The sequence below is a fragment of the Oreochromis aureus genome, linkage group 15 (genome assembly GCF_013358895.1).
Source record: "Oreochromis aureus strain Israel breed Guangdong linkage group 15, ZZ_aureus, whole genome shotgun sequence".
Lineage (NCBI taxonomy): Eukaryota > Metazoa > Chordata > Actinopteri > Cichliformes > Cichlidae > Oreochromis > Oreochromis aureus.
This window is the reverse complement of record NC_052956.1, coordinates 22,124,221-22,147,978: the sequence shown is the minus strand read 5'-3', so window position 1 is coordinate 22,147,978 and position 23,758 is coordinate 22,124,221. Positions and strand designations below refer to the sequence as shown.

The window sequence follows — 23,758 nt, the reverse complement described above, 5'->3', positions numbered from 1 at the left end:
TGAGAACATATGTTTTACACACTACAAAAAAAATTAAAAATAAACAAAATACAACAATAAATGTCATGAACCAGCTGTGTGCTGGTAGGAGAAGACCCAAATGCAGACTCACAGAGGCAAAGAGCAAACTAAAAAAAACACAGCTTTATTTGCTGGCTGGGAGAAACAATACAAAACTACACTGGAAAAATAAACTAAGCACACAGAGAGGTGCACACAGGTAAACACACACCGTACAACACAACACAGAGCAAGGAAAACACAGGGGTTAAATAAACTGAGGGATAACGAGGGAATGAGACACAGGAGCAAGGCACAGCTGGGAGGAATCAAACATGAAAAGACCAAGGGAAAGCAAAACCACAAACACTGACATGAGACAAGGGAACGTCAAAGTAACAGGAAATATAACACAAAGACGCTGACTTGACACTGAACAAACTGAACATGGAGCAGAGAGACAGGAGTGACAAAAGACACGACTCACTGGGGAGGCAGAAGGAAGATGGAGACAAAGGTAACTAGACATGGGACACAGGGAAGGCAAACTAACAGGAAACCTAAATCCAAGGATCTAAGAATATAACACATACAGGAAACAATGAAGAGAACCAAAACCCATGAAATACAATAAACAAAGAACATAACTAAAACCAACAAAAACACAGGGTCAGAGACCCAGTACTGTGACAATAAAACTCATGTGCTGGAGCCTTTATTAGCTGCTTGGGATTTTACATAATGTAAAAACACTTTTTAATATCATAAAATCGTCAGGCCTAATCTGCAGATATACAAACACATAAAGCAATAAACAATCTATGAAAAAATATAGTGCAACATTCTGTGTTAGAAATTAATAATTAAAATACAGATTACATTATCACTGTAGTTAAATCCTGGGAACTTTAGCCAAACAGAAACCCTCTTTCATTACACAAGAATGGAAAGAAAGAAAGAAGTTATCAAATAAAAAGAGATTCTGTGTGTTTTTTCTGTGTTTTAGTTTTTTGGTTTGTTGATGCTAGCATAGAGGTTGATGGGAGCGGGTCCAGGAGAAGAGACTGGACATATAATGTAGGTCACAGCTTCACCTTCTTCGTCGTCTTTATGGGGAACCTGAAAAAGAATACACAGCTTTTTTCTTTTTTTCCTTTTGTTTGCTAACCTGGCCTGTCTGGGAGCTTTAACAAACGTTTTTGTTACAAACACATTTACTTTACCAAGATGAATTCTACTCTCTACGGCTCCTCTTGTGAGCCAATTTCTTTTTATTTTAATATTTTTTGTTTTGACATATGAACAGATGAGGACAAAATTACGAGCCTCTCAATGAAATTTAACATTTTTGTCAAAATTCCCCAAGGGGTTTTTCTTGTTTTTAACAGCAAGAGGTCTTCAGCATTGCATTTTTAAGCATATTATTTTTCTTTTGCATAAATAAATCAAACATAAATAATTTCTACTTACACACCATGACATAACTATTTCAGAAAAACACAAAAATGTCCATGTTCAATATTTTCACTTCACTGAAAAGTTTTGAGCCAGAGACCGGCCGTCTAGGAATGGGTCAGAGACCAGAAGCAACTCACCCCCCCAACACGTTTGTAAATGATCACAGCAGACCCCACTACATGAACATGCTTTGCATCATCTTTATTCACTGGTTGCTGTACAAACCCTTAGCTGCAGCTTCTTTGCGCACAGCCTGACGCTCCAACAACCATGAGAGGAGTTAGCCCACACTTTAAGCTGACGAGGCGTGATGCCGCTCAAGTGTGTCCGCCTCCCCTGCAGTGGCACCACAGACCACACCCTGCCACAAGGTCCTTACTCCTTACTATATATGGATGCTTGGCCAGGGTTCCTCTGCTTAAGGAGTGAGAACGTTTTGCACCAGAGGATACCCCAGCAGACAGGTCAATAACCACGCTAGATCTTCCAGCCATGTGCCCTAAAACCACTAAGTACCTCAATCAACGGGTAAGCAGTAACTACCGACAGGGGTCAGTAGGAGGAGCAACCCTGCAACCTTAACGATCAAATTACCTGAAGACCTGGACAGCTGTAGGTGGTCTCAGTGTAGCTGAGGGAGGCGTAGAGAACAACATCTTGGACATCAGCCTGCACAGTGAAGACAACATAAAGACTGCTCAGTAATGTATAAAATGCAGATTCAACAAATACATGTGGTGAGTAACTGTTTGATCTCACAGATTCCTGATTGGTTCCCGGAGCAGATGAAGTTACTGCAGAGTTTAAATTCTGTTCCTGAAACAAACAGGCAAATATGTATATGTGTATATATATATATATATATATATATATTCATTGATCCTTATGTGAGCTTTTATCAGGTTTGCCATGAATCAGTGTTTTATCCTGATGAGTGCTGCCTGTTCATGAGCTCTACTGTGAGCTCTAAAATTTCTGTATAATCCAACATGTTTGTGTTATTGGGAAAGGTTGTTTTATTGCAGACATTCTAGCTTAATTTTCTATTTATTAGCTGTCTTGTCCTAATGTGTCATGCTGTTTTGTTGTTCTCGTGGCACAAGTGAAGGAAAAAATCTAAAATTATCTCTTTCATTCTGATTAATAAACTCACCATGTTTTCATCCATCTGTGCTTTTTTCCCTAAACAATAGAAAATAAGAAGTCGACTTTAACTTCCACAAACAGAATCCAGGTTTATCAACCTTTATGTTTATATGTGAATAAATCCCACCAGCTCTTATCCAGATGCTGACGACAACAACAGCTGCTATAAGTGCTACTAAACCCAGGGCCACAATGGCGAGCCTGTACCAGGACCAGTCTGGGAAGAGAGTGAAAACATGAAAAGTGTATTTTAAATGTATGTTTAAGTACATGATCTGAAATATCAGTGCATGCCTTTTAAAAACACATTGTTTTTTAATATTTACTGAAGTCTGTAGAAAGAGAGAGAGATATTGTTGCCATTACCTGGTAATTTTCTCAAACTATTCATGATTTCCAGCTGTTTTGTTGTCAGACCTCCTTTAATGCCAGATTCAGTCATCATTTCCAATTTAATTGTTGCTGCTGCATTTATTTCTTCACCAAAAACAAAAGAATAAAATTCAGAAGACCTTTCATTCGGTATGTTCTATAACAGTTGAATGATTTGTTTATGCATCTTAATCTGAACAAAAAAACAAAACTTTGGCAACTACTCATATACAAAGCAAACTGTGAGAGTTTGCTTTGTATATGTAATATTGTTAATTAAAACCCATAAATGAAGTCATTACTAACACCAGTCTGAGTGACTTTTGATTAAACTTTGCTCATTCACTAACAACAACTAACATTTTCACCTAAAATTCAGAAAGAAAAAGGCTTTGCTGAAAAAATGATACAGAATATTGTTGACATTACCTGGTAAGTTTGTTGAACCATCCATGATTTCCAGCTCTTTTATTGTAGTCATTGTGTCTAATTTGACTGTTGTTGCTGTATTTGTTTCTTCACCTGAACAAAAAAACAAAATTCAGTGGCCCTTTCATTAGAAAACTTTCTGTATATTCAGTAGATTAAATCTTCAGATTAATAAAATAATTTAATACTTTAGGTAGTCAAAATACTGTGAATTTATTTAATAAGCTCTTCAGAACCCCTCCTGGTTTCTTACCTGATGAATGATGGCTGAAGGTAAAAAGCTGCTCTTTGTTATTTTCTGTTCTTTTTAAGCTACACTTAAAGTCAGAACTTGATATGTGACCATATGTAAGATTCAAGAAAGTCACAGTTGCAGAGCAGGAAGACTGTGATGTTTTTAAATTTGAGTAATCTCTATCCAGAGCTCTTCTGTTATGAATCCACTTCACTTTGTGTCTACACCGATCAAATGTCGACACAGAGCAGCTTAAAGTTACTTTATCAGCGTTCTTCTTTTCAGTCACTGGTTAAGATGAATTGCAAGAGAAAAACGAAGCAAGAATACATATTTATTTCTTAAATATAATGAAAATATGCTGTTCCAATGACACCACTTGAACTAAAATATATTGTGGTGTAAATACTTACTGACGACAACAGACAGATGAACCACAGCATCTGGACCTTGCTGTGTCCCTGGATTGCCTCTAAACTGTCTGCAGGTGTAACGACCAACATCCTCAGCTGTGACCTTCTTTATAACCAGTGAGCATTCTGCTGTAACACTCAGTCTGTCTGATTTGGCTGTTTCTTTGATCTGTCCATGATTAACCAGCTCTACTGCTGCTGTGCTTCTTGAATCAGTGAAGAGCCAGGTGGTAGTGTGACAGTTGTGATGATTGTTGATCCGATTTTGACAAGGCAAAGTGACTTTATCTCCATCTCTGACAATGAAGGTGAGCGAAAGATCTCCACTAAGTGCTCCTGAGAACATGAAAGAGAAACAAAAATATTACCATTACTTGTGCAAACGCAGATAATTTACATTCTTGTGCACAAAATAAATGTGTGCACCAAACTGAGTTTTGCTCTAACAAAAGCACAGCTGTCTACATAAAGATTTCAGAATAAAGTAAATCTGAAAAGAAGTTGGAAAAAAATCTCTTACATGTTAAATGTATCCTTACCTTTAAACAGAAGCACAAAACCCCCCAAACATTTTAATACTTGTAGGTACATGTAGATCTTCCTTTCCTACAGTTGCATTATAAATAATGCAGTGTGAGTAGCCAAAAATATATTATATCGAATGGTAAATGGGCTAGTTCTTATATAGCATTTTTCTACTCTACCTGAGTCCTCAAAGCACTTTATATGCTTTTTGTGGTTTAACACATGAAATAGAAATTTTTTTTAGCTAAACAATTCTCATATTTTGCATAAATCGCATCATTTTGTGCAGTTACTGTTGATTTAAAAAGTAAAGAAATATAAATAATGACCCTGGACTAAAATAAAGTCTTTACTCTAATATGCAGTGTCTTAGTTTATTTTCAGATCTGAAAATGTATTTTAAAAATTTGTTGTTGATATTAAGTAAAAACTAGGTTTTAGAGTATTTGTAAAGGTTTCCTTACCTGAATAAAGAAGCAACAAAAACAGAGAAATGTTGAATAATTTGTGTTCAATCATCGCCTTTTGTTCTGGTTTTCCTTCTCATCTTGTCACAACTGCAACTTGCCAACTCTGTTGTACTTGTCAAAGACACATGTCTATCTTCTTTACTTCCTGTCTCCTCCTCATTCACGCTGTGGTTATTTTTAATGTTGGTAGGTCATATGAATTCCCTTAGTTTTTACAAACGTGTAGATATGAAAAAAAAAGAACATCCATCCTTCTTCAACCAAACTGAGACAGCAGTCTTACATACTTTAATGGAGGTAAATTAGAGTAAATCTACAGGATATTAAAAATGTGCTGTAGAGTTTTATCTCCACTGAAGCCACAGCACACTTCCTGTCCACTGCCATATATAGAAATATGTACTTGTACCAGCAATGACATTACATTGTGCGGTGTGACATCGCCAGTTAATTAGAAATTGCCTTTTTCAGCTAAGAAACATCTACAAACTGCAAACTTTGCTGTCTAAATCTGAATTAGAAATGGTTATTCATGCTTTTATTTCATCTCGCTTAGATTATTGTAAGTTTGAGCAAAAGGAATCTTGACCGTCTCCAGTTAGTCCAGAATGCTGCTGCAAGGCTTTTAACTAAGACACGAAAAAGAGAGCACATTACACCAGTGTTACGTTCATTACACTGGCTTCCAGTACAATTTAAAATTCATTTTAAAATCTTGGTACTGACTTTTAAAGCTTTGAATTGTGATGCACCTGCCTACATTTCTGATCTTTTAGAACCCCACGCTCCCTCTCGCAGCCTGAGATCATCTAATCAAAGGCTGTTGGTAGTCCCACAAACTCGTTTTAAGACCAGAGGAGATAGATCTTTTAGAGCGGTGGCCCCCAGGTTGTGGAATGCTCTCCCTCCATCATTACGTTGCCTTGATTGTATTTTCACGGACTGGCCTTTAAGGTGTCACGGATAAACACAACAAAATAAAACCAGTACTGGTACCAAAAAAAGAAGATTTATTCATAACACACGGGGAAAGACCCAGGGAAACCCAGTTAATGATAAAAATGATTAAAAAAAGAAAAATAAATAATGATAAAACTGATAAAAACCCTGAAAACCATAAATTTCACACTTAAGCCTCAACTCCCGCGGCCAAGTACCAAATGACTCAAGGACTGGTACCAGTCCGTGGCCCGGAGGTAGGGGACCGCTGTGCTAGGTAACCTTTATAACCCTATTGTGCTCTCTCTTCTGTGCCACTGTGCAAAACCATGCACAGAGAAAGTAGCACAGGATACTTAGAATAGAATAGAATAGAATAGAATAGAATGCATTTATTGTCACTATACAGTTGTACAATGAGATACAGAGCATCTCCTACTCAGTGCAAACATGCTGGGGGGGCGGGGTACAGTTCTGCAGCGCTATATACATATGGACAGTATTAACAGAGGGAAAAAGATATATATATATATATAAAATGTACAAATATACAAGAGTCCTGAGGACTCTCAGGAAGTGCAGCCACTGTTGGGCCTTCTTGACGACCGCTGAGATGTTGTCTGTCCAGGAGATGTCAGCAGAGATGAGGACACCAAGGAACCAGAAGGTGTGGACCCTCTCCACACACTCCCCGTTGATGTAAAGGGGGGCTAAGTCAGTGCTGTGTCTCCTGAAGTCAACAATGAGCTCTTTGGTTTTCTTAGTGTTCAGTGCCAGGTTGTTTTCTGAACACCAGGCTGCCAGCTTCAGGACTTCCTCTCTGTACTCTGCCTCGTCTCCCTTTGAGATGAGTCCGACTACCGTGGTGTCATCAGCAAACTTGATGATGAGAGTGTTGTTGTGGGTCGAACTGCAGTCGTGGGTGTGGAGAGAATACAGGAGGGGGCTCAGCACACAGCCCTGTGGGGAGCCGGTGCTCAGTGTGCGAGTGGAGGAGAGATGATGGCCGAGTCTTACAGTCTGGGGCCGGTTTGTGAGAAAGTCTTTTATCCAGGCACATGTGAGAGGAGGGAGGCCAAGAGTGACCAGTTTGGTGATGAGGATGTCCGGGATGATTGTATTAAAGGCTGAGCTGTAGTCCACGAAGAGCATTTGGACGTAGCTCTGCCGCTGCTGTAGGTGACTCAGCACAGCGTGGAGGGCTGTGGCGATGGCGTCTTCTGTGGATCTGTTTGCGCGGTATGCAAACTGGTGGGGGTCGAATTCTGGGGTGAGGTAATCCTTGATGTGCTGAAGGACTAGTCTCTCAAAGCATTTCATGATTACCGGTGTGAGGGCCACAGGGTGGTAATCATTCAGGCTGGAGATGGGAGACTTCTTCGGCACTGGGATGATTGTGGCTGATTTTAGACAGGATGAGATGGCTGCCTGATCCAGTGAGAGGTTGAAGAGTCTGGTGAAGATGAGGGTGAGCTGGTGTGCGCATGCTCTTAGTACCTTGCCAGGTACTCCGTCTGGACCGGCCGCCTTCCTGGGGTCCACTGCTAGGAGCACACGTCTGACATTGTGGTCCGTTACAGTGAGTGGAGTGGTGCAGGAACCAGGTGAGGGTGAGGATGAGGATGGGAGCAGGGCTGAGGCAGATGAGTGTTGCTGTTGTGGTGTTTCAAAGCGGGCAAAGAAGCTGTTTATTTCCTCTGCCAGCTGCACACTCAGGTTTTCTGTTTTCGCAGTGCTGCCTCTGTGGTTGATGATGTCTTGCATTCCCTGCCACACCTCCCGTGTGTTGTTGCTGGACAGGTGGGACTCGATGTTTCTTTTGTGGTCTGACTTGGCTTTTTTAATCCCCCTTTTCAGGTCAGCTCGAGCAGCCCTGTACAGAGCTCTGTCACCTGACCTGAAGGCGGCATGGCGGGCTTTGAGGAGTGAGCGGACCTCGCTGGTCATCCAGGGTTTTTGGTTTGGGAAAACCTGAATGCTTTTGTCCACAGTCACATTTGCAGTACAGAACTTGATGTAGTCCAGTACTGATACTGTGAAAGTTTCTAGGTCCTGGTGTTCAAATATGTCCCAGTCTGTCTCTGTGAAGCAGTCCTGTAGTTTGGAGAGAGCATTTTCAGGCCAGGTTGTAACAGTCTTTGTGGTGGGCCTGGCACTGCGCCTGAGGGGGGTGTAGGCTGGGAAGAGCAGGAGGGAGAGGTGGTCGGACTGACCGAGGTGGGGGAGGGGTATGGCTCTATATGCATGCTTGATGTTGGCTTTGCAGTGAAAAGAGGACACCAACAGTTTTTCAAAGATGTTATTCTTTCTGAGAACCCTCAGAAAGTAGTTTCTTTTTCTTTCTTTCTTTCTTTCTTTCTTTCTTTCTTTCTTTCTTTCTTTCTTTCTTTCTTTCTTTCTTTCTTTCTTTCTTTCTTTCTTTCTTTCTTTCTTTCTTTCTTTCTTTCTTTCTTTCTTTCTTTCTTTCTTTCTTTCTTTCTTTCTTCACAACCTCAGCAGTGTGTTTGGCAGGTCAGGTCCTTCCTGCTGTTGATCAGTCTTACGGTCAGTAAGACTAAAATAGTGCTTCTACTTACAAAAATCCAACATTTCACTTCCTTAGTCACTTCCTCATTTTATGTTCCACTTGTATTTTTATTAAAAAGGGAGTTGTTCCATCTTTGCTGGATTGCTCTGCTCTTTTCTCTGCTGGAGAAACTCTTTCTGGAGAGCAGTGGGCTGGTTTGTGTTCTTAGAAGAGAATCTGTTTGGACTTGTGGAAAACACTAACTTGTAGAAACCAGGAACTTCTCTAGTGTTGCTCTTCTATTTGAACTCTAATTTAATGTAAATAAATGCCCTGAACTTCGAGTCCTGCATTTGAGTGTTGCCTGTTCAGTGATCCCTGAAAGTTTTCTTTCTGAAAGCATCCTGATGAGACTATTCATCACTGTTTATTTCTTTATTTGCACATTACATTATGTGTGTACACTAATATTCAAAGCCCAATAAGCTCATCAACAAATACGAAATGCAAAGGAACAGATGTAAAGCATAAAACAGATACATTTATTACTGATATAGTTGATATAAAGACAAACTAGCATGAGTTATAGCCAGTGTAACCAGTCCCATTCATTCACCTTGTCAATGAAAGCTCTACAGAGGCAAAAAAGAAATTGCTGAAGAGGAGATGGTCAGGTGCTCCAAAAAAGCACTATCATCCCTTTCAGACCTCCTCAACATTGGAGTCAACTAAAATTGTCCATAACAAGAACACATAGGTTTTAACAACTGAACAAAAAATCATTTGCACAGAGGTGTTCTAACTAAGAGATAAAATCAGAACCGTAAGATAGTTGTCCAACTATAAAATAAGTGTCTTTTAAAAAAGTTGATGTTGACATTGATGTTTTTGGTGAGTGGGTCTGACAGAAGCAGCAGGGTCAGTCAAACTCCATCAGAAGAGGAGACATTTTCACAGTTTACTGCTCCATCGTTTTCATTATTACACACCTTTAAAAAACAAAATGGCATTCTCACACATCAATACCATCTGACAAGTCTAAATTTTGTCATCTTTGGGCATCCATTACTCTACTTTTAGTGATTATTACCCAACAAAATGACATTGTAAAGGTATCCCTGTCATTACAGTTTATTCATTTTGTAGACAACCTTGTCCAAATCACTTTAGAAAATAAGTGCATTAAAGGGCAAGTTAGCATGCACTTGGTCTGCAAAGAAAGAATGTAATAAATATTTAATACATCTATTTTAAAAACTCACAGTGTTTGTATCCATCTTTGCTGGTTTCCCTAACAAGACAAGACAAGACAAGGACTCAACTTTTGTTCCACAAACAACATTCAAGTTAATCCAACCTGCTTGGTAATATTCTGACCCTTACCTCTTTTGTATATGATGATGACCACAACAGCTATTAGGAGTATTAAACCAACAGGCACAATGATGAACATCCACCAGTCTGGTAAAGAATGTAAACAAGAGTCTAAGGAGCTTGGAAATAAAGCGACTGGATGTAAAAATTCTTAAAGATGTTTCAACTCTCATCCAAGATGCTTCAGTTCATGCAAACAATACAGCACAAACAAGAGAAATCTGTTTGCTAACTTATGTTCTGTTTAAAACAAATTAACATAAGAGGGGGAAAAAGAAGCTGCACAGGGCTACATCATCAAATTACTGTTTTATTGATCTGCATCTTCTTCCTTAATAATGAATATTGGCTACTCCTGTATTGCAATGATATTAAGAGCTACTTATTAATATCAGTTTGAAGCTACTTCCACTTACATAGATACAAGCAACATAAAACATTGCATATAAAGGAATCAGATGAATACAAGAACAAAAATCAGTTTAGGAAAAAGTAAATATCAAAATAGAAAAACAGTACATTTCTTCAAAAATGTCATTTAGATGATTTTAAATGGTTATTCTTACCTGTTTTCTTACTCTTACTTGGTGACAGAGGATAGAAACTAAACAGGTGCTCTTTGCCGCTCATTTCTGTCACGCTGCAACTTAAAAACTCATACTTTGATTTATAAACTTCATTATAAGTCAGAAAGGTTGCAGTGGCTGAGCAGGTCGACTGAGTTATCTTTGCAGATGTATTATTCACAGCCCAGATTTGACCATTTTTCATCCACATCACTGTATGTCTACACCTCCCATATGTCAGCACAGAGCACTTCACAGTCACAATATCAATGTTCTTCCGTTCAGTCACTGGTGAAGAAGAAAAAGATACAGACACTGTGAGACAAAGATAATACATAACTGTTGTGATGCTTTATTATGTTGTGCTAGGAGCACACTCACTTGTGACAACAGACAGGTCAACTCTGTGATCTGCACCTTTTTGTTCTCCTAACTTGTCAAACTGTTTGCAGATGTACTGACCAGCATCTTCAATGGTTACATTCTTTATAGCCAGAAAACATTCCTGTGTAAAACCCAGCCGGTCCGATTTGGAATAATTGTGAGCTGTGAGTCCAAAATTGACCAGTTCCACTTCTCGTTGTCTTGAACTATTAAAAATCCAGGTGATATTGCCAGAGTTACAAAGATCTTTCACATGGTTACAAGGCAAAATGACTTCATCTCCATCTCTGACGACAAACTCAAAGTGTTCAGCTGCTGCTGTTCAGGAGAAATAAAAAAATTATCAGATATTTGAAGATGCTTGTTTGGCTTGTTTGGTTAACATCACAGTGGCTGTTTAGTAATGTCATCTGCAGACTTAAGATTAATAAAGGAAATGTTTGAAATCTCACTTATGAATAAATGTGCATTTTTACCTGTTAACTGAAGCATTGGCATCAGTAATAGAAACAATTTAGTCCATTTGAATTTGGGATCCATTGTGCATGTCAGTCTTTGCTGTCGTTGTCACTCTAATGGTGGTCACAGACTCAAAAGAGAACAGCTGACATGTAACGAGTGTGATTTCACTTCCTCAAAAAGAAAGTTTGTTTTCTCTCTTGACATTATTTTTTTTGATCAACATAGTTAGAACCAACCAATATTAAAAATATGAAAGGTCATGACAGGCTGACAATGACCCTGTATATGTGAAATGTCCTTGCACAATGGGCAACTGACCATAAGACGGAAAAAGTAAAATTTTTATTGACACTGATGTGTTAAAAAATGACACATTTTTGAAGATTGTTAGTTTACATAAAGCTTTCAATATCCTCCTGAGAACCAAGGAAAAAGAATCTTCCCGCTGAACTAATAGAGGCCTCCCAAACACATGGGATATCAATGGAAATCCCAGGATGTCCTCTATTTGGTACATCAGTACTTAGTAGGTTAGCTCAAATAAGTTAAAAGATATAGACCAAAAACAAATGTCCATTAGAGATGACATAAAGGAATAGGCTGGTTCTATGGAGGATGTTGCTGCTCTTCCAATTTAAAACAGGACTTTTTCCTAAAATTAAAGAGCGTTAAGACAAGAGTTCACCTGATCAAGCTGGTTCCTTATTCTATTTTTGAATTTTTACATCGAGAGTAGATGAGGCATGTAGTTTCTGTTATGACCTTATTCCTTAATAATGAATATATGCTAATCCTTTTAGATAACCAGTGTCTTCTGTTGTATTGCAATGATATTAATAGCTACTTATTAATCAGTGTGAAGCTACTTTCACTGACATAAATACAAGCAACATAAAAAATTGGATATAAAGGAATCTTTTGTTTTCACATGAATGCTTCAGTTCAGGGTCTCTCCAAAGATCCTCAGGATCTTCTATACAGGCGCTGTGGAGAGCATCCTCACAAGAACATGACAGCGTGGTTCGGGAACAGCTGTGTGAAGGACCAAAAAGCTCTCCAGAGAGTGATCCGTACAGCAGAACGCTGCTGCAGGATTGCTCTCCCCACTTCAGGACACCTACACCAGGAGAGATGCCGGACTAGAGCAACGCAGATACTGAAGGACCCGTCCCATCCTGGCAACAAACTGTTCCAACTTCTACAATCTGGTAGAAGGTTCCGCATCATCCGGGCAAGGACAGAGAGACTCAAGAAGAGCTTCTATCCTCAAGCCATCCGGACCCTAAACCAACACCCAGTGAAACCCACACATTTCACTGTGTGTTATACTTGTATAACTATGCATGTGACAAATAAAGAACCTTGAACCTTGAACCTTGAACCTTGAATGCAAGAACAAAAATCAGCAGACAGTTTAGCAAAAAGTAAATATCAAAATAGAAAAATAGTACAGTTCTTCAAAAATGTCATTTAGATGACTTTAAAAGGTTCGTCTTACCTGTTTTCGTACTCTTACTTGGCGATAGAGGATAGAAACTAAACAGGTGCTCTTTGCCACGGATTTCTGTCACACTGCAACTTAAAAACTCATAATTTGATTTATAAACTTCATGATAAGTCAGAAAGGATGCAGAAAGGATGCTGTGTTGTCACCCTTATGTTCAGTCAGTGGTGAAAAAAGGTGACGATTTATATATTTATTTATTTATAAATCTAAAATTTTGCTACCTGTTGCCGGGGAAAGGGACAAGAACTCACCTTTGCCTTTGATTGGAGAAGTCCCTGGTGATGGGTGGGGTCAGCAGACAGAACACCTCACCCTAACCACTATGAAAGTGACATGTTGAGATACAGCAGAACTGTAGAGGGACAGGGTACTATGGTGTGATGGACTGACTTACCTGTGTGCAATATGAAAGAGCTAAATATCATAATTATTGCTCTGATGTGTTTTATCTGTCCATACCTCAGTGTGACAATCTGTTACAGTACTGTAGTACTCTGATACTTCTATGGTTTACTGATCACTCCCTGTCATCTCAGCAGGTTCAGTGTGCACGTGACCCCAAGGAACATCCTGAGGATCCCAACTTATTTTTACTCTGATAAAGAATCAGACGCTTCAGTGTAAAATGGATGCTTTGCCTCTGTTTTGTTGCTCATAACTGTTGCCCTACACTAAACACAACAATACTCTTTCTGTAGCTCAGACAATGATGACCTTGATTTAACCTGTGCGCATTTCTAGAGCTCATGTTTACCTTGTAATTGTAAATACTTGAGTGATCAATAAATGTAAGAGCGTATTGGAGATTCTGCTACTTCTGTGTCAGGCTGATCTTACTGAATTAAAGGCTCTCAATTTAATCTTACAGATTCAGTTCAATTCAATTCAGTTTTATTTATATAACACCAAATCACAACAACAGTCGCCTTAAGGTGCTTTATATAGATTTACCACATGTTTATGTACAAGTTATCTTTCATTACCCAGCATTCTGAGACATAAAATATTTCTTTTTTCTTTTTTAATCTAGGCTTACAGTCTCTCTTTGTCAAAAACATGCAGACTACTGTTAATTTCTCAGTGCTGTTTTTTGACCCTTTTGCAAAGGTAAATACAACTCATCAAGACAACCTGGTTGTGTGCGCCTCAGTTTATTTCAGATTTCAACCACACCTTTGTCAGTTGGAATAGACTCCACCCAGCTATGATCCTAATCTGGATATATAGTTAACAAAATATGTGGATGTATGAACTCTGGGTATCAAGGACTGATGAAAATATTCCTCCTCTGTCACATACTCCTGTTTTCCTCCTTTGTTTCTTAGCTGTCTTCCTGTGTACTTTCTCTCCTCTGCCTCATTCTTCAATTTTATCTCACTCAAAATGTGTCTCCCACCATGTGAAGATGAAACAGACAGTGCTGTATATCCCCATGTAACCACGACGAACTTGTCTAAGAACCCAGAGTGTTAAACCCCAGCAATACAGGTAGAAACTCCTGATCGATCTCTGTGACTCAAAGCTTCTCTGATAGTACAAATGTCCTCCATCTGTAATAGAGTCTATTTTGTCTAGCAGCTTCTGGACCTGGCATCCATCTTCCATTTCTTCATTGTTGAACACGTGGTACAGACCGCTGCAGTTTTTCAGCAGCTCCTGCAGGTTGTTGTCTTTGCTGACAAACTTCTCTATGTCGATGGTGTTTTTCAGTCGGTCTCCATAGGTGAAAAGCACCATGGTGTGTTTGGAGACGTCAGGACTCAGCATGGTCTGCAGGGTTTTCAGCCCTTCCTGCTCTTGTTTGGTGAATCTTCCGAGCTGAAGGACCAGGAGGAAAACGTGAGGACCTGGAACGCTCAGCTCGAGTGCTTTTAACATCTCTGCTTTCACCATGTTTGTAGACAACCGAGTGCTGAAGAGTCCAGGAGTGTCCACCACAGAGACTCTGCGACCCTGAACATCAGCTTCTAGTTTCTGACTGCACAGTGTCACCGGGCTGGAACTGATCTTACAGTCAAACGCCTTCTTTCCCAGGATGGTGTTTCCTGCTGAACTCTTCCCCACTCTCTCCTGCCCCACCAGCACCACCCTGAGGTGTGAGCCTGAAACAACACAGGTCATCGGGGGTATTACACCAGTGTCTCAGTATGCTCACCACTTGTGCACATAATAGCTCAGCAGATAACAATAAAAAGCATTTCAGACAGCATGTGCTTTTTCTCTTGATGCAGATTTATTTTAAAAGGATCACTTTAACATTTTTTTACCCTTAATAATCCAAAGTGACACATTTGACCCAAACTTTGGCCTGTGGCAAACAAACAAAGTGAGACTCTTGTATATATGAGGGTCTGAACTATTTCAGAAAAAACAAATTACAGAAGATGACATAAAAAATGCCTGCCTCCCATCCCATACACTGTATTGTGAAGTGATTATGTGTTCTTCAGAAAACTTTCAAATGTTAGTTTTTGAATGTGGAAATGTTTCAGGTCACATGTTGATGCTTTAAATAATGTTGTATAACAAAAGTCCTGACACAGATTGCCATCTTTATATTTTATTAGAACATGCATAAAGTACAGGAAAGGCACAGAATTGTTCTGATTTTTAATCAACAGAAAAGAACAGAACCCCACATGCACGCGCGCGCACACACACACACACACACACACACACACACACACACACACACACACACACACACAGTCATGTTTTCATATTTTAGTGGGGACATCTAATTGACATAATGCTTTCCCTAGCCGCTTACCCTAACCCTAACCATCAAAAATGAATGCCTAACTCTAACCCTTAGCATAAACCTAACCATAATCTAATTGTAACCTTCATACTAAAACCACATTTTGAGCCTCAAAAAAAGGCATTTTGTCTCCATAAAAGCTGGTGGTCCCCACAAGTATAGAAACATTACACACACACAGTTATCAATCAGTTATTGCTTTTGAATATAGGAGCAAAATTAAGAGAATCAGTGTGGATACTGTGTTCTACAGACATACAACATAAGGAGATGTCAATGGCTACATGCAAAAAACAAAAAACAAAACAAAAAAACAAGTCAAAATCATCTCTTTAATCACATGAATAATTAAAGAAGTGGCGATATCATCTGAATTTCAGGAGCGGGACCACTCCTCCTTCACGCCCCCTCCGGCCTCAGGCTATAAAACCCCCCCTTCTCCAATACCTGCTGTTCTCATTTTCATGCCCCACCCTGCCCCCCCTTTTCTTTCCTCTCTTCTCCTGTCCTCTCCTCTCTTCCTTTCCTCCCTTTATTTCTCGTTAGTACATGGGGTTCTGCCCGGCCCGAGAGCCGTCGCCAGTCCCCTTCAAGGCCTTCCCCAAACCGCAGCACTATTCACACTTCCTCATCCCTCATTACCCATCGTTACCAAGGAAGTGGTCCCTGCTAGTGAAATAAGATGCTAATCTATATCTGTATCTGTGCAGAAATCAGCCTCATGATAAAGATAATATGGTGACAGACCAGAAAAAATGAACAATATATATGAAATATAGTTTAAAGTTTATCTAAATTTTTCATATGGCTGGAATGATCTAACTCATTACTGTACGATGCATCCTGTTGCGTCTTTCACTCTGAAATATATATCTTGCTGTGGAACCCCGACAGATGCAGCTGCGATACCAGCACCAATACCAACTCCAATACTAGCTCCAACACCGGCTCCAACACCAGCTCCAACAGCAGCTCTAGCAGCAACTCCAGCAGCAGCTGCACCAACAGCAGCTAAACCTAGACCTCCAGCAGCAGCTCCAATAACAACACCCTTTAGAACAGCCTGAATAAAGGAGTTGTCTTCCTCTGCCTTTCTTCTTGCTTCTTCAGGATTCATGTTTGGATGTTTTCTCAGAAGTCCTTCAATCTTTTGTTTTATGGCTCTCTCAGCCTCGTGGAACATTTCGTTGGTGTAGAAGCCTCCTCCATTAAGTTGAACCATTGCACTGATCTTCAGCAGCAGCTCTCTGACCTGTAAGGTATCTCTGTCATCGGTGTCAAAAACATGATAATTTCTGTGACATTGACTGATGAAGCGGCGGAGATCTGGATTCTCATTAATTAATTTTTCTATGGAGGCATGTCTTTTCTTCAGCTCATCTCCATGGGTAAACAGGACCATGGTGTAACGCGGTGCCTCTTTTCCAAATATTGTCTGAATGATTTTCACTGATTTTTGTTCTTCTTTTGTGAATCTGGTTGGCTGGAGCACAACCAAAAAAACATGTGGCCCAGGAGCAGCAAAGGACATGCACTGAGCGATCTCTCTTCTCACCTGCTCTTCAGATTTATCTGTGTCACCCAGTCCTGGTGTATCAATTACAGCCAGTTTAAGGCCACTAAACTCTCCCATCTTTTTCTCACACACTTCTGTCACTGAGGAAGAAGACAGCTCAGATTTAAAAGCATCTCTTCTTAAGATGGTGTTTCCTGCTGCACTCTTCCCAACTCCAGTTTTCCCAACAAGTACAATCCTGAGATCTCCTTGCTTTACATCTGTTGAAGAATTTCACAAACACAGTGATGTTACCTTTTTAACTCCATCAGTTTATTCTGTATATACAATATTTGTACATAATGATTTGAACCAAGAATAATGAAAGCTCTAGATCTTTGCAGTCCAAAATGGCAAACAATAATCTGACAGATCACAGACTATTGCGGCCAGTAGCTTTTCTGTGTAGAGGCACCTCACTAAAGTTAATTCTGTTTGAATTAATTATTGTCATGTTTACTTCTAATACTATAAATAATGTGCCTGACTTTTACTTCCCTCTATTTTCCTCTGTTCTCAGGGACTTTTTTTTTGGTCGAATAGGATTTTTGTATCACAAATTCTTACCCTTACTCTTTATACCACTGCAAAACTGTGTGACATCTGTAATTCTGTTGACTTACAAATGTGTAAACATGTTCCAGTTGAAAAAAAGGCAGATTGTGTCAGTTAAAAGTAAGACAATAAGGACAAGTGATGTGACCACATATCACCTGCAGCACCACTTTTTTAACAGTGGTTAAAGCCACAATATTTCTCATGTCAGTGACTGAATTTAAATAGGGTTTAATATATGCTGGAGAAGAGTGAAAGGGACAACACTGGGAACTGTTTTGATCGCGGTGGGATGCCTGGACCAAAATTGTTAGGCTCATTTTTTTGGGTACCAACTTCTGTGCTAGGTCTGTCTAGCACTGTTAGTGTTTTTAGATCTCTCTCTGGTTTTCCTGTTCTGACCTCTTAGAGTAAGCATTTTATTTCAGAGTGACTTAAATTTCACACACATCAAGCGCCATTATGCTCAGCACTAGAGCTCCCCAAGGATGTGTGCTGACCCATCTCCTCTACACACCGTTGATTTATGGCTGCACCTCAATAACGTCTTCACTAAGTTTTCAGATGATACTACTGTGGTGGGTCTCATTAGCAACACTGATAAGATAAACTACAGGAAAAAGGTGAAACAGTTGGTCGTGCAGTGCCGTGACAACCATATCTCCTTAAATGACAAGAAAACCAGAGACAATATGAGTGGACAAACCCAGCACTCCCCACTCACAATAAATGGTACTGCTGTGGAGAAGGTGATCAGCACAAAAAATTCTGGGTGTGCACATTACACAGGACCTCTCCTGAACACGCAACAATGTATCACTGGCCAAGAAAGCACAGGAGTGCCTCTACTTCTTCTGCAAACTGAGGAAAGCAGGATCCCCGGTACCTATCCTGTGCGCTTTCTACCAAGGCACCATTCAAAGCATTCTGACCAGCTCCATCACTGTGTGGTTTGGAAATTCCACTGCCTCCAACCACAAACGTTACTTAAGATCATTGGTGCCTCCCTCCCCTCCCTCCTGGGCATCTTTAACACCTCTGTAGCCCAAAAGGTGGCCAATATTGTGGGCGACTCCATGAACCCCTCACACACTTTCTTCAATTTCCTGCCCTCAGGGAGAAGTTACCAAAGCCTCGGTGCTTCCTCCACCAGACTGTCTTGCATCCAGTGTCATACTGATGACTCTTCTCTTGCACTATAAGTTCTCACTTGCACTGCAATGAACAATGCATTATATAAACTTAGCACAAAAAGTAAAATTTTTTTTTTTTTTTAAGTGATTAATTTTTTTTTTGCTGTATCAACGCTTCTTGGCAATAAATCATATACCACTGGAAAGCCTGCCAATTTCCCCTTGAATGGTGCCACATTTGTAAGTAAAATGCATTCGTGTTGAACATGAACAATTTGTCATATCTTTTTTTGCCAACGCCAAACAGCTGTTTGCCATTTGGCATTGGCAGACTCTTGACTCTTGTTTGGTGTCATCTATTGGATTGGATGATTAAAGTCTGAAGAAACAAGACATAAATGTAAATGTGAAATTTTCAGTAAGTTTGTTCATTTAAGACAATGGCCTCAGTAGCATGTGGAAAAAACATACACGGCCACAAAGGCATCTCATTCTTTAACCACCATTTTTTGCAAGCCAGCCAATGTGGTTGTATTGGTCACTATCATATGAACAACACGCTCAAGCTGATCCCACAAGTCATCAATGGGGTTGAGATCAGGACTGCAGGAAGACCATTCCATCCTCTCCAATCTCAAATTCTAGAGGTAATCTTTAATAAATCCCACTCTGAGTTGAGAGTTGTCATTTTAGTCACAGACTGTGGAGATATGAGATTGAGACTGATTGCAGAATTTCATCTCAATATCTCTCTGTGAGACTGAGATTGCACAAAACACTTTACATTTTCAAAACAAAAGTTAGAACTAGCTTTTTCATTTTAGCCTCTTAACCGTTACATTTTATTGGATGCTATTAAACAAGAATCTAGAATTTTTGTATGTACTTTTACTGATGGTGAAGGGAGGTCATGGCAGGCCTCCTGGAAGCCCTATGAGCCTGGAGATTGGCTGTGTGCAGTCTCTTATGGAGAGAGCCATCAGGCATATCATCCTGTAAACCTTGACTACAAATCTGTAGAACACTGCCTACGGTTCCCAAGTACTGACAGGGTGGTCTTCTTGCGGTGTTGTCTTCTTGGGATGCCCACCTCGCAGCCTGTCTCTGACATCACCCTCTGTATGGAATTTAGCCTTCAATTTGGAGATGGTACTAAAACTCACTTTAAATAATGATGCAACTTGGTTTTGTGGAACACCAGCTTGAAATTACCCAATGACCCTAACCTTATCCAGATGAGTGATTATCATCACCTGAAGTACCAGAAGCTCAAGGAAAATAATCCATTTGGCATTGGGAGAGAAGATTGAGCAGGATTTCAATGGGCACAACCCACATACTCTACTCTGCTACTTAACCCATAAATGCATTTTATAAATGTGGCCCAATAAGAGGAAATAAACAGGCTTTCCAAGGGTATAAGATTTATTGCCAAGAAGTGTTCATACAACAAAAAAATAATCAACCAAACACAAATTTCCTTACTTTTTGTACTACTGTTATATAGAGTTTTGCAATAAGTATATAGGCTTTTTTTTTTAAACAATAATAATGAATATTTTGTATGCAAAAAACTGTATAGTAACTATAACTGGTTCATGTGAACATCAGGAGTTTTTGCAGTTTCAGTGGTTAGAATAAAAAAATATGGCAGACAGATGGAGGAAATGCTCCGACACTGAGGTTTGAATTTGGCACAAAGATTAAAATATTTTGGGGAGAGCTCATGACTTTGCTCTTTTTTTCCCCCAGAATACAACTTTTTTCTGCATTGTTGTGTGCCGAAAATGAAAACCAGATTGGTTTCTTCTTATCCCTGTGGTTACACAAGGCCACAAAAAACAATGAGGTATTATGCAAAAACCCACTGAGAACATATTGGTCCCCACATGTTGTTTTCAAACCTCAGTCTCAGTCGAAGTTTTTTTTTTTTTTTGGTCTAAACCTCAGAAGTTTCATTCAGAATTTTATCTCCGGGATATGTAACAAACCAATCCAGTCTTTACTGGAACATTTCAAAATAAATTCACATAGTTTACAGCTGAAACACTCCAACAAATCACAACAGAGCAAAGTGTTAGAGAAGGCAGGGAAGGAGTTTATACCTGAACCAGAAATTCTAGTAAAGGTTAAGAAAAACTCTGGTAAATGACCACACAGAGATTAAATTCATGCCCAAAATGGTGGGCAAAGCTGCAGCATGCCAAAGAATGCCACACCCAGTATTCACTTTGATAATCAGTAAAAAACAGTCAACCTGCAGCCATTTTGTTAATAGCAACTGCCATTAGTGAAGCTAGACTGAAAAGTAATAGCCTGGACTGAAGTCTTAAAAAACACTGAGACGTTACCTTGTATGATGTAATTTTAACCTTGCCGTTTTCTTTTTTTGAAACCTTGAGTGCTTCTATCCCCCCGCAAGAAGAAGAAGATTTTTTGGCTTTACTGACTTTAATATTTATAATTTTTATATTTGATATTTCTCTTCATAAATACAAAAGAAAAAAGATGAATAGAGCGTTTCTTATCTTAAAGAAAACTAATAAAACAGATCGCACTGTGCTTCAACTCTAAGATATTTATTATAGTAATTAATATTAACTGAGAGTGAAAGTGTTAAAAGTACTCACCTTCTTCTGCAGGTTTGCAATCCATGTTTTGTGTTGTTTGTTATTTCCCAAGCAGTTGATCAAGTGTGTTCACTTTCTGGCATAGCTGGACTGGCCATCGGGCATACCGGGCATTTGCCCGGTGGGCCGCTGGCGATTTTTTGTTTTTATGGGCCGATGGATTTTTTTTTTTTTTTTTTTTTTTTTTTGGAAGGGTATATATAATGAAATGTGCTGGATTGGCCAATTGGTCATGATCGACTCTGGGCTGGACCAATTACAGCCGAGGAGGCCGGATGCACCTTCCCCTTGTTTAGCAATCTTATAGACGAACTAAAGAAAATGGAGAACAAAAAAGGAAAGGAGGTGTTTATGAAAATATCACTAAATCTGTCATTTATTAATTTTAATATTAATTAATGATCATGTCTCACCTCTAGTGTTCTTGGTCTTAATTTAAGGTTTTTCCTATAGCGATTGACAGATCACGTGACTTTCGCGCATTGCATGCCGGGAATTCGAGGCAAAACAATCCAAGTACCGCATCAAATGCAAGCATTTGCAGCACCGCAGAAAACGTTCATTCTCCGGTTCCAATACCTTCTTGGTTTTTTTCTTTGCCGCACAAAAAGGAAGGTACAAAACTAAGGAGAACAATGCCGGTCCGTACAAAGACAGACTCGACGAAAAGGCAAAGAAAAGATACAAGGAAAAAAATCAAAGGAGTGAAAGGGTCAGACCCTTACGAGCACACAGAGTGGACAAAAGACGATAGCGTGCTGCCCAACTTTCACCACACTCAGATTTATAATTATACGGTTCTTGGAGTGAGTGCATACACTCATGAAGTTTTTAGTAACTTCAGGTCACTGCAACAAGCCCAGGTACAGTTTACCGATGGATGGGTACAGGACCTTGAAATGCACCGTGTAGAACGAAAGACCATCGTACAAACAAAGGTAAGTTTACCAGTCTCACAAATCGTCGTCATAAATACACATTCGTTAACCGTTTATTAATATAACCTTTGAGCTCAACGGTAATTAATTAGTAGTGAAATAATTTCTGGTACGCATTACAGAAATGTAGCAGTGACAATAATATTGTATGTTGTAATCGCACTGGACAATTAGTGATACAAAACAACTGTTTTATCCTGTGAATAAAAGTATATGTTTTTGTCAATGTACCGTGGTAATAACAGAAGCGAAACGCAATATTCTGTCAGGACAATTCACTATTTATGCACAATAAATAAAGGAGCATAGCGCGACAATTTCTGTTCAGCGCCAGACTTGCTTGTAACCTATATCACCAGTTATGTTAAGAAAAATGACATATTAACTACAACAGAAGACTCACCTTTGTGGGAATGCTTGGAGCAGACTAACATGTGAGCTGGAGTGTTCTGGGACGTTATATTTGGTATATGTCGGCTCTTACTTCAGAAACATGGCTTAAAAAATTTCTCTTCAACCACGTAATCCGATAAAAAAAAAAACGATCTCTTTACCCCTCGGCTTCCAGTGGCTGTCATGCGACCGGCTATTGCAGTTAATAATACAACAGCTTCTTGCCATTTTTTGTGTTTCTTTTTATCGCTGTGTAACTGAGTTCAATTGAAAGCCTGCGTGCGCTAGTACCTCTTGCCTCAAGTTCCCAGAATCCTTTGCGGTTTTACCTCTGATTGACGTCACATTTTCAATCTCTATCCTGGTGGGCCGGTCTCCAGTCAAAATGCCCGGGCCGATTTTTTGTCCCAGTCCAGCCCTGCTTTCTGGGGGTGACGGTGAATAGTTTCGTTTCACTGAGAGAGCTGTAGTCTGACCGTAATCCCCTCCCTCCACACCCCGGACACAAACAAGAGTTGGAGTAAATAACGGAGCTGCTCCCAAATCCCGGTATGGCAGTGTGGAAAGTTAGAGACTCACAAAATTCACCAAAATCCACCCGTTTCTTTGAATACGACTTATTATTGATAATCACCCCCTGTGATTAATTTGGTCTTTTTCATCTATTAGTCGGTCAGAAGGATCGTGGTTATTTATTCTTACACAGGAATACCGAGACTCCAGATTCTGTCAAAGAGGAATACGTTCTCTAAATCTGACTTCGGGGGTTATCACAGTTTCAAGGTTAGCAGATTTAAATAAAAATAAAGCTGATGTAGTGATACATAAAACATGTCAGTAAGACTGTGTTCATGTGGGGTGAGACGAGTATCAATTGCCTCCAACTCTATTCACCATGAAAATATCACTGTATATTTAAACAAATATACTCAAGACCCCACGCCCCTCCCTGTCCCCTTTTCGTTCTTTATCTCTCTGAATTTCCTGCTCGTTTGCTCTTTGGAACC

At 39.6% G+C, this 23,758-nt stretch overlaps 2 protein-coding genes across 3 annotated transcripts; both read right to left on the bottom strand.

Moving 5' to 3' along the window:
* Positions 1-699: 699 nt before the first annotated feature.
* On the bottom strand, positions 700-5,142 carry LOC116326784. 2 transcript variants are annotated; one of them, XM_031748201.2, is made up of 10 exons: positions 5,043-5,142; positions 4,054-4,389; positions 3,659-3,928; positions 3,406-3,498; positions 2,971-3,081; positions 2,732-2,821; positions 2,612-2,640; positions 2,218-2,274; positions 2,053-2,127; positions 700-1,119 (listed from the first exon to the last, which is right to left on the bottom strand). In XM_031748201.2, exons 1-10 carry the CDS (start codon positions 5,095-5,097, stop codon positions 1,003-1,005), a joined length of 1,233 nt encoding a protein of 410 aa, XP_031604061.1. In that variant the 5' UTR covers positions 5,098-5,142; the 3' UTR covers positions 700-1,002. The 2 variants fall into 2 exon arrangements, with proteins under 2 accessions (XP_031604061.1, XP_031604060.1); XM_031748200.2 differs by having other exon boundaries at positions 2,053-2,274.
* Positions 5,143-8,925: 3,783 nt separating this feature from the next.
* Positions 8,926-11,375, bottom strand: LOC120433325 (immunoglobulin superfamily member 10-like). Its single transcript, XM_039599433.1, has 6 exons — positions 11,294-11,375; positions 10,815-11,135; positions 10,434-10,721; positions 9,877-9,954; positions 9,756-9,784; positions 8,926-9,482 (listed from the first exon to the last, which is right to left on the bottom strand). Exons 1-6 carry the CDS (start codon positions 11,355-11,357, stop codon positions 9,417-9,419), a joined length of 846 nt encoding a protein of 281 aa, XP_039455367.1. The 5' UTR covers positions 11,358-11,375; the 3' UTR covers positions 8,926-9,416.
* Between the last annotated feature and the right edge of the window lie 12,383 nt (positions 11,376-23,758).